The 13140-nt window shown below is 40.6% G+C and overlaps 1 protein-coding gene across 2 annotated transcripts in view; it reads left to right on the top strand.

The window, feature by feature from the left end:
- elp4 (elongator acetyltransferase complex subunit 4) overlaps nt 1-12677 on the top strand; it is a 92592-nt gene extending 79915 nt beyond the window's left edge. For both annotated transcript variants that reach the window (XM_041791687.1, XM_041791679.1), the window contains exon 10: nt 10870-12677. In XM_041791687.1, coding sequence (XP_041647621.1) covers nt 10870-10998 — 129 coding nt within the window. In that variant the 3' untranslated portion in view covers nt 10999-12677. The remainder of the gene's footprint in view (nt 1-10869) is intronic.
- Nucleotides 12678-13140: the final 463 nt, after the last annotated feature.

Below are 13140 nucleotides of genomic sequence, written 5' to 3'. Positions count from 1 at the left end.
GCTGACACAGTAACCTCCAGACGACCTTTTGCTTTGCCAAATGTTACGCCTGTAAACTGTCTGAGCTCCATCACAGTGCAAAGGACGAGGAGAAATGGGGTTGTCTGTCATGGAGGAGGCAGGAATCAGGAAATCTTGGTTGGACTAGTCCGCTTTGTGTGCTTGTTTTGTAAATACCTCTGTGTGACACATGCATAGGCAAGTGGCGATGTGTGAGTCTGTTTTTGTACATGGCTGTGTGCGCTTGTTGACTGAGTACTACACAGGGAAAGGATGAATAATGCATGATGAAATATCTTTGGTAATGCTCTGGCTTTTGTTTTTTGGTCTGTGTAGCACTGACACAGAGCTTTGGCAGAGTTATCAAAGGATATGTTTTTTCATTCTGTCTTGTGCAGTACGATACAATGTAACTGGCCCACAATAACATCAGAATTTACATTTATACCATATTATAGGTTGCAAAACAATAATAAGATGAGGCATCACAAATTGGATACACTAAAAAATATCATATGCCACAGAAATGGTTAAGAGCAGGGTTATTCATCGCACAGTTCATGGTTCTCTTATTTATCACTGAGAATCTGAAGTAGTGGTACAGTAGCTCAAATTGGGAGGAAATCTGCTGGAGCACCGTCATTTTTTCTTTGAATATTGATACAGTGCCATGAAAAAGTATATGCCCCCTTTCTGATTCCTGAGTTTTTTGAATATTTATCACACTTAAATGAGAGAAATGGTCATATATATTATATTTCATATTTATGCTATACCCCCTGTGCTGGTGAGTGTGCATCTCTTTCCTCCATGCCAGGGCCACAACAGAGCATTCACACTGGTCCAACTAAGTGGACTTTGGGCTCAAATGTGCTTGGGCACAGAACAGACTGCCTTGTGTGAATGTGTCCTAAGTTTCTGCAAGTAAGCTAGAGTAAATTTCCCGTGAAGTTTTACTCTACTTTTAAATGACATTGTTCTTATATGTATTTGCAGTAACTCTATTACTTGTCGTGTTCTGTTCTGTGGTATAGGTATTTCTAAAGTTTCCAAAAAATTGTTTAAATTAAAGAATTGGTCATTTCAGCAATAGAGCGTGTAAGCGGGCATTATGCCATAGCAGTCTGCTCTATATGGATGTTTAGAGATGTTTTAACGTGTGATTATACCAGCAGGGCATCTGTGTAGCATTATAAAACCTGCTTTCACCAAACGTGTCAGTGATGCTTTAACCTGAGGACGTTTATATCAGCGTCATGGTTCCAGGGATAAAATGTGTGTTTGAGGGGTTGAGGGCACAAGAGGTCCCCCAGATACGCTGTCATAACCCATGCATCCGCGCTCTTTGCTATGGGCCTATCGGTAGTGAAGGCAGCACTTAGACATGTTTGTACTCTACACCCTATATTCCTCTCCCTTTCTCCCCAGGCACCATGTCACTCCAGGGGCCAACCAGCACTGTGCCCAAGTCCATAACACCAACTAACCGCCCCCCCCCCACTACCCACAACCACTGGGGTCAATGTGCCCTCGCCCCCTCACCCTACAACGCCCACGGTCCATACCAACACTGCCCTCCAAAGAGAAACAAAACCAAACTGAAAAGAGACAAAATGGCCCCATGCTGCTTGCCCTGTCAAAGCTCTTGACAGGCCCAAACGGAGGCCCCCAGAGGAGGGTTCAGTTGAAGATGATGACGACTGAGATAACAAGTCAAGTTGTTGTGTTACAGCACAGTTACACTTTGGCCCTTGTTTGTCCAGTTGGTTATTCAGATGCATGGCGGAGCTAACTGATTCCCATGCGTGTCATGTTTAGTAACATGACAGATACTATCATCTGCTGTTTTACATCAGTCTATGGAGCGTGAAGGGTAAGTGAGGAGCTGACTATTCAACAGAACAGCAATAAACATTCCATTAGGTATTAAAAAAGCTTGAAATATTGTCAGCTAATCAATTTCCTGTTTGGACATGCTCATGCTTTAATGGAAATTCACTCAGTTATTAGCCCCTTCCCAATCTTCCAGTGTTTGGGAATATAATTACACTCAAAATGCTTACTCATCCTTCTGCCTGCCTGCTGCCTACTCTGTCAGATGCATTAGCCATGAAGCAGAAGAGATGAGGAGCCTGTGTCTGTATCTGTCTTTCTGTCATTCCGCCTGAATGTCTGTGGGCCTGACGCTCAGATTATCCTGGTTCAGGCAGCAGGTGCCATGGCGAGCAGGTGACCATCACCCAATTACCAAAAAAGAAACTCAAGATAAGCTCCGGTTTGTTTCTTTATTCTCTTTCCTGTCTCAAATCTTCTCATGCAGTTATTTCTTAAATCACAAAGTTTTTTATTTGTAAACAGCATGTAAAGCCCCAGAAGAAGCTTGATAAGCTACCAGTCTGCGCATTCTTATTCTGTATCATGAGCGTGATCATCTGATGCTGCATTGGTGCAGATTTCTTTGCTATTTACCTTTAAAGCCTCTGATCCTGAAGGCTAGAGGGGTAAGGTCCAAGATGCCCCAGCAAAAATACTTATTTAAAAGTTCTTAAAACACAAACTGCCAGGGGTGGAAAATAACTAATTACATTACACTCAAAGTACTGAAATCGAGTTTTATTTTCTTTTGTTTTTTTGGGGGGGGGGTACTTTACCTCTACTTAAGTACGTTTTAACTAGAGTTACAGTACTTAAGTACAATACTCTTTACTTTGTCCACCTCTGTTGATTATATAATCAGAAAAAATGAAAGAATGATTCCACATCACATCTTATAACAGCTGGACACAGCATAATGTGGAGTGTTGACGTCTCATGTTAAATATTAAATAGTTGCTTCTAACTCCCAAAGTGTCATTTTAACTCCATTCTGAGTGAAATGGTCTTCAGTGTTTAAGCTAGTTGACAGTGTTGATCCACCAGGGTCAGTTCAACTCTGTTGAGCCGAATGATCTAAGCTCCACCCACTGGATTTCAATGGGATGTGTGGTCAGAGTTCAGATGTGTATTATATGTGTCTGGTTGTGTTTGGATGTTGCCTGTTGTTCAGTGATCCCTGCGAGGGTCCATTTGATAATGTTTTTGGTAGACAACTGTTGTTTTTTTTATGTGGGACACATTTGCACCATGAGTGAAGTTATCCACTGAGTAAACATTTCTGCCTGTGACTTCAGGTGCTCCTAAAGGATGCATAGTACATATTCTTTATAAGTATGCATTGCCCTGCTATGAGCGGGGCTGTAAAGTAACTTGTTACTGAATAGTTTTTTGGGTATTTGTACTTTCTGAGTACATTTTGAAGTCAGTACTATTACTCCTACTTAAGACAGTTTTACTTGAGTACTATACTTTTGTACTTTTTGCACCTGTGTTGACTACACAGTAGTACAAAGAGAGAGAATAATTCCACATTACAAACCAAAACACCAAAAACTGGACTGTTGGGTTTTTTTATGTGAGACACATTTGCACCATGAGTGAAGTTATCCATTGAGTTAGAGTTCTTCTGTGACTTTAGGTGCGCCTAAAGGATACATATCGCATAGTCATCATTGGTATGAACTGCTGTTCTTTGAGTTTGACTCTGTGCGTTCTTTTTCCAGAGGAGACCCATCTTGACACAAATTTTAAAGGGGTCCTTCAGCTTTGTCATATTGTAAAATATTTGAGTTTCAAAAGTGTAGTTTAATGTTGTATTTATAAATGTAAATGTAGTCTGGACCCATGTAGACACCTTTAAAGTGTTGAATTTAACTCTATGTGAGTTTAATTAACACTGTCCATTTTGCTCTGTATTTTACTTCTTAATAGAGGTGTGATTTTACCTGACCAACCTGGTTGGATATCATCGTGCTTGTTTAATTACAACAAAGAATAGATTATATTTTACTGTACAGCTCATCAGTATCTACTCAGTACTTAAAGTAAATTTCAAATTAGATACATTTTACTTTACTTGGGTAGATTTATAGACCAGAACTTTTACCTGTGCTAAAGTGAATTTTAACCAGCGTTACTGTACTGCACTATACCGTACTGTACTGTAGTAAATATTACTAAAGACAAGGACAAGGAATTCCTGTAAAATGACAAATTCTTAAGGTACAAAACTCCCCTAGCAAACCAATTATTCTAAGGTCAGGGATCATGTTTCAGTCTTTGTAACGACAAAAGAGGAGGAAGGAAGAGCTTCTTCTCAGCTTTTGTTTGGCACCGGTGGGATTGAATTACTAAAGTGATGGGATTTATGCTGAGTATTTTCTGCATTTTTCTCTTTCCCAAGGTAGTGGAAGTTTGTCCTAAAATTCCTGCCCTAAATGGGATGATAGTATGCTTCCTCAGTAGAGAAGCACATTACTTCATTATGTGGGTTTTGGTATGTCGTCTTTCCTATAGGTCTAGCAAATGATTTCTCACACAATGCAGTGTAACTTTAGAGGTTAAAGGGATTACAGCCCTGGGAGGTGATTTAGCTTGGTTTAGTGACTGTATAGGCTGACAAGACTGGGAAATTTCTTGCAATTTTGTTCTGCTACCATTTTGACCCTTGACTGGTTGTAGAAATGGGGCTGGAAATGGAGGACATTGACCTGGTGTCACACACGGACATACACGTTAGTTTACAGTGGCTGCACTGCAGCTGTGCTGCTCAAGGAAATGGAATTGGTTAAAGGAATCACCTCTAATGTGACCGATGTCCATGAACACTGGACGTGCTATATATAAAGTTATTCAAACTATATATCTCTAAATATCTTACAGTAATTTTACATCAACACAATATGTGGGATTTCTCACTTATGCATTATTGCAATTTGCAAGTTTCCTTAGTCAACATTTGTTTCATTCTTGGAACAACACCAGCTTAGTGATGCAATGTTCAGGTTCTCTCTTTCACAGAATTAATAGAGCTTATAATATGCTGACCAAATCACAACAATAAGTGTGTTAAGTAGGTGTTTATGGTAAATATCCTGTCACTTTCATGAGCATGTTCCAGCATTGGCTAATCTGATTGGAACAGCCAGAGCAGGCATCATGTGTTCCAACATGGTGTTGGGTTTCCCATAGTCCTAAGCTGTACAGTGACACGGGCCATTTGAAAGTGTGGCTAAAACCCTATGGAATAAATGACTCGTTAAATTAGCACCTAATACTCCGGTCATTAGCAAGCCGTTACCAGCAGAGGAATGCCTTTGATGGTGCTGCTTTGTGAGAGTATAGGTCGTGTTTAAGCTCTACTTGGAGACTCTTGGTCCGTTTGGACCGTTGAATACTGGCACAGACATGGCACAAACCTTAAAAGTGAGCTGGTGCTTTCTCTGACCCATAAAACAGTGATTTGATACCCACCAACAGCACAAACTGTACATGGAGATTGTAAAGGAGCACTTGAAAGCAGCATGAAACACTGTAGTCCTTAAGAAGCGGGTCTTTTGGGTGTTTAGTAAGCTGAAGGGAATTGTCCATTGTAGGGTGATATTAGTAACCCTCTTAGGCAAAGCTAGTCCGTGGGCCGCCCTCAGGGCTCATTTCAAGTGCTTAGCGCTCGTTTGGAGCTTTGTCACCCCTCGCCCTGCTGCCAGCATGGCCCCAGCCCCTCTGGCTGTGGAGCGGAGCTGAACCACAGACCTTTACCCCTGCCCGCCACCAGGGAGGGAACACTGACATCACAACTTTAACACACACACAGAGTCAGTCTTGCACTAACATTGTGGCACACATCCATTTTCACAACCCCCCTCCTCCGCCAGTGCACCACAGCCAATGGTCTATTTTCCCGCCGTCCACTCCCATCCAACTACCCCCCTCTCTTATTTTTTCTTCCTCTCTCTCAACCCTCGTGAAGGTTGCCAGGCAGCAGAGAAAGACTTCACACACACATACACCCCACTATGCCTCTGAGGGTTTTCCGGATGTCCTTGTTTACATCATGGAGTGTGCAGGTCGTAGGGAAGCAGACTCAGAGCCTCCCTGGTTATGTCTGTCTGAGTCCTGCATCGACCTCCATTCATTTGGTGTCAATGCAAATGTTTGTGGTAGGCCTGTAGTTGGCCCGTCACTGCACGTGGATCACATTTAGGTTTGAATTTTTTTTTAGTTCTTCATCAAATTAGCTTACTTTGAAACAGGTTGGGATTTGCTTTCTTTTGTAAAACAGAAAATAAAGCTGTTTTTAATGCCCCTGATAGCCAATAAGTTATCAGCTCCCAGTTATTGGCTGTCACTGATGTGTGGGAAGGTTGTTGACAGTAACCAGGCTCTATATTCCCTGTGTGTGTCAAACCGATCGATTGGTTTTGTCTGCTCCTCCCTCCAACTTTGATGTTACCATTGATTGTTCTCATCTGCCCATGAACTCAAAGGTTAGAGGAGCTGAGCTACACTTCTGGATTGCTTTGACCTTCGCTCTGCACATGCTCAGTGGGTTCACAGAGCCCAGAGCCAAACAGACACGGTGTAGCCAGGCCCGTGGGTGCGTGACAGCCAGACAACGGTGTGATGTTTTTTTTTTTTTTTTACTCACCCACTGAGGATGATGTATATGTGATTGATTTTTCTCCTAGCCCTCTCTCTACCGTGTTTCCGCTGCAGTGCACTAAGCAGGACTGAGTCCAGGCTTGATCAATGCATTGTTTTTCTTTTTCAATCACACTCGAGTGAGCTGAAGACACGAAAGGTTACACAGGTGAGGTTTGGCAGGGGTGGAAGCAGGGCAGAGCTTCTGGAAGCCCCCTCAAGGCCAATGTATGACTTTGCATGGATGTTTGTGTGTATGTGGAAGAGAGGGAGGGAGGGAGCTGGGAAAGAGGAGCATACAGAGAGATGTTTACTGCATTTATCACGTTTTTAACAAGTTCTTCATCTTTCTTGGTGTGCCACATGAGTTTATGCTCATTATACATCCGCCTGTCTCTTCTCACAGTGGGAATCTTCCACCCATGCCTCTATAAGTCCTTTGTAACCTTACCTTTACCATCTTACATTAAATTATAGGTTCCTGACAATGTCCCAGCGCTCACCTGCCCCAGGTAATCTGCAGGGCTGCATGAAGACTGCTCCTCTTGTTTCCTCTGACACACAAAGCCAGCGTGTTCAACAGAAAGAATACTTAAACGTGACGCAGCTTCGACCTCGTAGCCACAGCAGTAGGACTGTATCACTCATGAGCAGAGGTGGAAAAAGTACTCAAGTAAAAGTAGTTACTCTGGTTAAAATGTACTTAAGAAGAAATAAAAGTATTGGTCTATAAATCTCATCAAGTAAAAGTAAAAAGTAAATCATTTAAAGTTTACTAAAGCTACAGAGTAATGAGTCACAACTTTTGCTACCAGAAGGGCTTTCACTGTACAATATGATTTTTCCTTCATGTGCAAAAACTACAAAAGAGTTTGGATCTTCAACAAGGTTGTTCACGAGGTGTGACTTAACCCAAAGTAAAATACAACGGCTGTTTGGGGATTAAATATTTGATTATTCTCTCGCGATCAGGGGTAGTACACGACTATCATACTTAAGCAAAAGTACAGTTACTCTGGTTACAACCAGTAGTTTTATGGGCTACTTGTCCTTTTTTGAATACATTTTAAAATCAGTACTTTTACTTTTACTTAAGTAAGTTTTAACAGAGTAACTGTACTTTTACTTGAGTTCAAACTCTTGGACTTTTTCCACCTCTGTTGATGGCACATGGGCACGTAGCAAGATAATGATTCCCATCACATTTCAAAACAGCTGTTGGTTACAGCAAAAAACTAGCGTGTTGATATCTCAGTGTTAGAAATTTCAGAGTTGATTTTAATTCCCAAAGTGTAGTTTCAACTCCATTCTGAGTGAAATGGTCTTAAGTATTGGAGTATTTTGTCAGTGTTGATCCACCAGTGTTCACCTCCATAAATAGTCTATCGATCTAAGCTAAGCCAATCGCGATTTCAAACCAGGGAGATGTGTGGGCAGAGTTTCCCATCATGCCCTTGAGCAGAGTGTTTGGATGTGTTTGGATGTTGCCTGTTGTACAGTGATCCCTTCTGGGGTTCTTTTGCTCATGTTTCCAGTGGATAACCTTTTTTTTTTTTTTTTTAACGTGAGACACATTTTCACCATGAATTAAGTTATCCACAGAGTCAGGGTTCCCGCCTGTGACTTAGGTTGCTCCTAAAGGAGCACAGAGTGCATATTCTTCATCAGTATGCATTGCCTAGCTTTGAGGTTGATTTTCTGCTTTGTTCTTGCCAAAGGAGGCCCACCTTACTACATATTATTTTCTCTGTAGTATCGTAAAATATTTAAGAGTTTAAAAGTGTAGTTCAACTACTGTATAAGTAGTGTGGACCAATATAAACACTTTCGATGTGTTAATCTTAACTCTATATGAGTAAATTTAACAGTGTTAATTTTCTTGTGGCTTTTAGTTTATTGTAGAGGTGCGGCTTTACCTGGACAACCTGGTTGGAGATCTATTCTCTTGTTGTTTTTGCCAATAAAGAAAGATCATTTATTACTGAACATCTCCTCAGTGTCTACTCAGTAGTCAGTACTAAAAGTAAACTTTAAACTAGACACCTTTTATTTTTACTTGAGTAGATTTATAGACCAGAACTTTTACTACTACTTGCTTTTACTGTTTGTTTTGCTTTTACTGTTTTTTTATCTTGTGTAAAGCACATTGAGTCTACATTTGTATGAAATGTGCTATATAAATAAAGTTGAATTGAATTCTACTTACATAAGTACATTTCATCAAGAGTAAATGTACTTTTACTTGAACAGTTGTGTTCTTTTTCCATCTCTACTTAAAGTGCTGAGTAGCTGTAAGGGCTTAATAGTTTTGGAAAAATCATCTAATTGTATTTTTTGTGCAATACTTGCAATTTGACAGGCAATTCTTACATCCCTAATCTTATGTATGTTTTAGGAAAATACAAGCAAGTCATTCTTTATTATAACCAGCACAATATTATATAGATAAAACATAAACCGTTCTTTCCCGTAGGCCAGGCCTATGTTAGGATGACATAACATGATGCATGAATCAATTTGAATACAAGCCTTTATCTACTTTGATTACAGATTTGTTGAACAGAGCCTTGTAGCAACCATCATGAAAACTATGGCTTAACAATTTTGAAAAATATCTAAGCGCTGATATTTAGTTTCATACTGCAGATGCTATGTGAATGGTTGTATTGAGGGGCACAAGCATTTTATGTCATTCTCATTTTAGATCAGAAAAACATTTACAAAAATAAGAAGAGTAAGATTTTGCTTGCCTGATGCATAGAGTATAACATCTCTGCTGTAAAAAATAGTATGAAACCATTGTTAACGCACATTTCAGGTCAAAGAAATATTGCAAATTATTTGATTTGAAAACTGCTGTAGGACTTCCTGCAGTTTAATCTAAATCTTAATTCATTTCCCAGCCTCAGCATCTATTGAGGAGTTCCACTGTAGGATATAAAGTTTCCTTTTTGGCAATAACAATATGAGAATAAGGATTTCCAACCAAGTGTTTCAGGTAAAGTCACACCATAATAATAAAGTGAAATACAGCAGCTGTTGTGAGATGTGATGTGGACTCATAATAATCAACAAAGGTGGAAAAAGTACAAGAGTATCAAACTCAAGTAAAGTACATTTAGTCTGGTTAAAACCTACTTAAGTAGAAGTAACATAGCTTTAAAAAAGTGCTCAAACAAAGGCAGGTACACAAAAAGTAACTGTCTTTTGAGCAATGTAGTTTTTTTTCTAACCTGCTCATGAGCATCAGCGATGTAAAAACATTTTCAGACTCAGGTGTCTTAATGCTCTTAAAGAAACAGTATTAAGCCAAGGAAGGAAGTAGTCTCCCCTAGAGGCGCAAAGAGCGTCACGTTGTTCTGAATTATCTCTTAGTAATGATGTTGCTAAACCCCGTACCAAAACACCTACTCATTAAGAAAAAGATAAGTATCAGTGGGAGTGGAAGGGCTCTCCCAAAGCTTGTCTGGAGGGGTGAGGAGGGAGGGTTTAGAGGACCAGGGTGGGGTGGGAGTGCAAGCTTTGACCAGTGGGTTTCAGATGTCATGGCAGATTCTTTCAGGGACAAATTACAGGGTTTAACTCCTCTTGTACCCAGGATGCCTGTATTCAGATTCAACTTCCTCGATAGGCACTCGAGCAACATGCTGCTCAACACTATTGTCAGACACACACTTGACTCTGGAGATACTTCACCTCCTCTCAGGCTCTCAGAAACTCTTCAAAACTTTGGAGTGCAAAGTAGCGGCTCTCGTTGCGGCTTCTAGAGAGAGCAGAGAAGTGTAGCCCCTCTTAAGCTTTATATTAGTTAGCGTGTTGGTGCTAAAGGGCTTTACATGAGTGGCCCTCATTAACCTCTTAGCGTCTTTGTGCTTTGAGTTGGCACAGGGCTGCTCCATAGATAAGCTGTACTATGAAACAGCTAAAAGGCTTGACTCTGGTGTTAGCTGAACATAATCATCTGTGTTTCAAACATAGTAAACAAAGAATCAGATCAAGATGTAGCGTACACATTAAGCTCTGAACACACTTTCTCCTGCCTTACCTCATAAATTCATGCCGGTCTGTCCCATACACAACTTCACCAAACACACACACAAACATATTCCCTGTGAGCTGTAACAGACCTAAAGCTCTCTGAAGCATTTAGCAGCACGCTAGCAGGTTTACTCCACGCTGCCAGTGCTGAGAGGAGTGCTGAAGCATCTAATGCAATTTCAACCCAACATGGCTCTCTGTGAATAAACATCACTGAAGTGTACCATCTACTGTATGTTGATCCACTGTAGTGTTCTCTTTTTGCTCCATACAAGCTGATCTGATACCCCCTCCCTTCACTCTTTTTTTCTGCAGAGACTACATTTGCCTCCAGACTTGTCTGAGACGGTGAGTCGTGTGAGCAGGGGGGAGCTGGCAGGAGCGACCGCCGTGGCTTCAGCCTGTGGCTCAGGCTCTTCCGGCAACAAACACCTGGACTTCTAGAACTCCCACACAGTCGCCACGGGCAAATAACACCTGGGATGCCACAGCGTTGTCCTCTTAACCACGGTGACCAGGTTGTTCCCTCGCCCACATATTGTCAACAGTGATAACCCTGCCAGCCTTTACCACCTGCCAACTGTGCCAGCCAGGGATGAAGACCTAAACATTCACAGTAAATCTTCTCATAGCGGACACTTTTCTTCCCATAAGTCCCTTTTTTTTAATAGCGGAAATATAGCACTCTATGGTTTCTTTCAAAGTCCGGCAGCTGTGGTTTGCACATAAGCTGCCATGAAAGGTTCATTTAACTTGTGTTTTTACTAAATTACTTTAGAGCACATTTTACTCCTCCATTTTAATTACAAAACTAGATCTGCAATCAGTGCACTATATTTTTATTGCAATAACAACAACAAACATGCTTAAAGGGATATTTGAGTATTTTTGAAGTTGAGTCGTATGAGGTATGTAGCAGTAGTAGTGGCATTAGCCTCCGGTGATTTCAGTGAGCATTGCTTCCTTAAGTAGGACTTGTGGATTGTACTTGCCAGGAAGCTGGGCTATACAGTGTAACAGATGGGTACAGTCTCTCCCTGGAATTTGTGAGTTTTTGGTTAAAAAAAAAAAAAAAAAAACAGAATGGGCCACAAAACAATGTTGGCTCAAACGTACACACTTCAAAAATGTCTGAAGCACATAACCAGTAGCCAAATCCTGCATTCTACCCTGGCTTTCTGGGTAAAAAAAATAAAATGCTTCAAAAGTTTTCAGGAGTGCATACATTTGAGCCAACATTGTTTTGTTTTGTGTACCCATCTGTTCCGCTGTATAGCCTAGCTTCCTGACCAGCAAAACCATCAAGTCCTTCTTAAAGGAGCTATGCTCGCTGAAATCACTGAAGGTGAATGCCATTTCCACTGCTACATACCTAATACACCTTAACTTAAAAAACACTGGAATATCCCTTTAAGTCAGTGCAGGGTCTCCCTGCAGCCACAGTCAGGTAAAATAAGTCCACCACTTGTGCTTAATGCCTCATTTCTGTTTAAAAACTCAGACAGCTCAGTGAACAAGTCACAAATCACCTGAACCATGCGTTATCAAACATTTATTGCTTTACTGTTCACATATTTCATTTTCAGTACATAACAAGTTCCTTTTTACTTGGTTAACATCTTCAATCTGCCTGTAAAAGCAGCGTTGGGAGTCAGTTACCCTTAAATTAAGAAAGTAGAAAATCCAAAAGGACACTTGAATAGTTTTAAATGCAAAATAGTGGAATTTTAGAATGCAATAAAGTGGATGTGATTAATCACAACTGACAACAAAAATCCTGTGATTAATCACAATTAAAAATGTTAATCCTATGACAATTTATACATTTTGCAAAGCGACTATTTCACTCAAATTAGGATCGGAGAAAAAGAACTGACTAAAGATTTTGCTCTTTTTTGTTTTTTCTGCCTCTAAAGAATCTGAATACGAGTAAAGTGCTATTCTGAAATATTTTCAGTCATTATGAAGTCTCAGGCTTGGCAAACATTAAATAATTTAACTGCATGCTTCCATGCTCTACTTTCCAAAACAAGTGGCCACTTCTGTCTGGGTCCATCATGTACAACAGTTGTATTCAATAAAACATGCTTCTTTATGGTTAAATAAAAGATAATAAATACAAAGTACCCAATGTATGCTTTTTTATTCCGTATGCATCCTGACACTAGCTCTGAAGATAAAGACTGTGTGAAACTGTGTGAAGTGAGAGCGTTCTGAATGACTGATCCGTTGCCTGCCTCGCTGGTTTCAGGTTTGACCAGCGATACCTCCGTCTGACCCTGAGACTGTGCCGGTGAGCGACGCCTACCTCCAGTTAGCTGGAGAGCCGAGCAGGAATGTGGGCAGAGGGTAGGAGAGCTAGATTTGGGTGCAGGCTTCACACCTCATCAGGCATGTTTGCTGGATGAGCTGCTTTGCCATGACAAGCCCAAAAGAACAAATTAGGTCAAATGGTGACATGGAGAAACATAGAAAAGAAACAACAACATGAAAAATTAAATGTTTCATTTTTGTTTTCCTCAGTCTGCTGCTGATGCCACTCTGAATATTTTGGCCTGTGAAAAGTGGCAGTATTGGTAAGCATCT

This window comes from Cheilinus undulatus, linkage group 1 (assembly GCF_018320785.1).
Source record: "Cheilinus undulatus linkage group 1, ASM1832078v1, whole genome shotgun sequence".
Lineage (NCBI taxonomy): Eukaryota > Metazoa > Chordata > Actinopteri > Labriformes > Labridae > Cheilinus > Cheilinus undulatus.
This window is presented reverse-complemented; position numbering and strand designations above follow the sequence as displayed.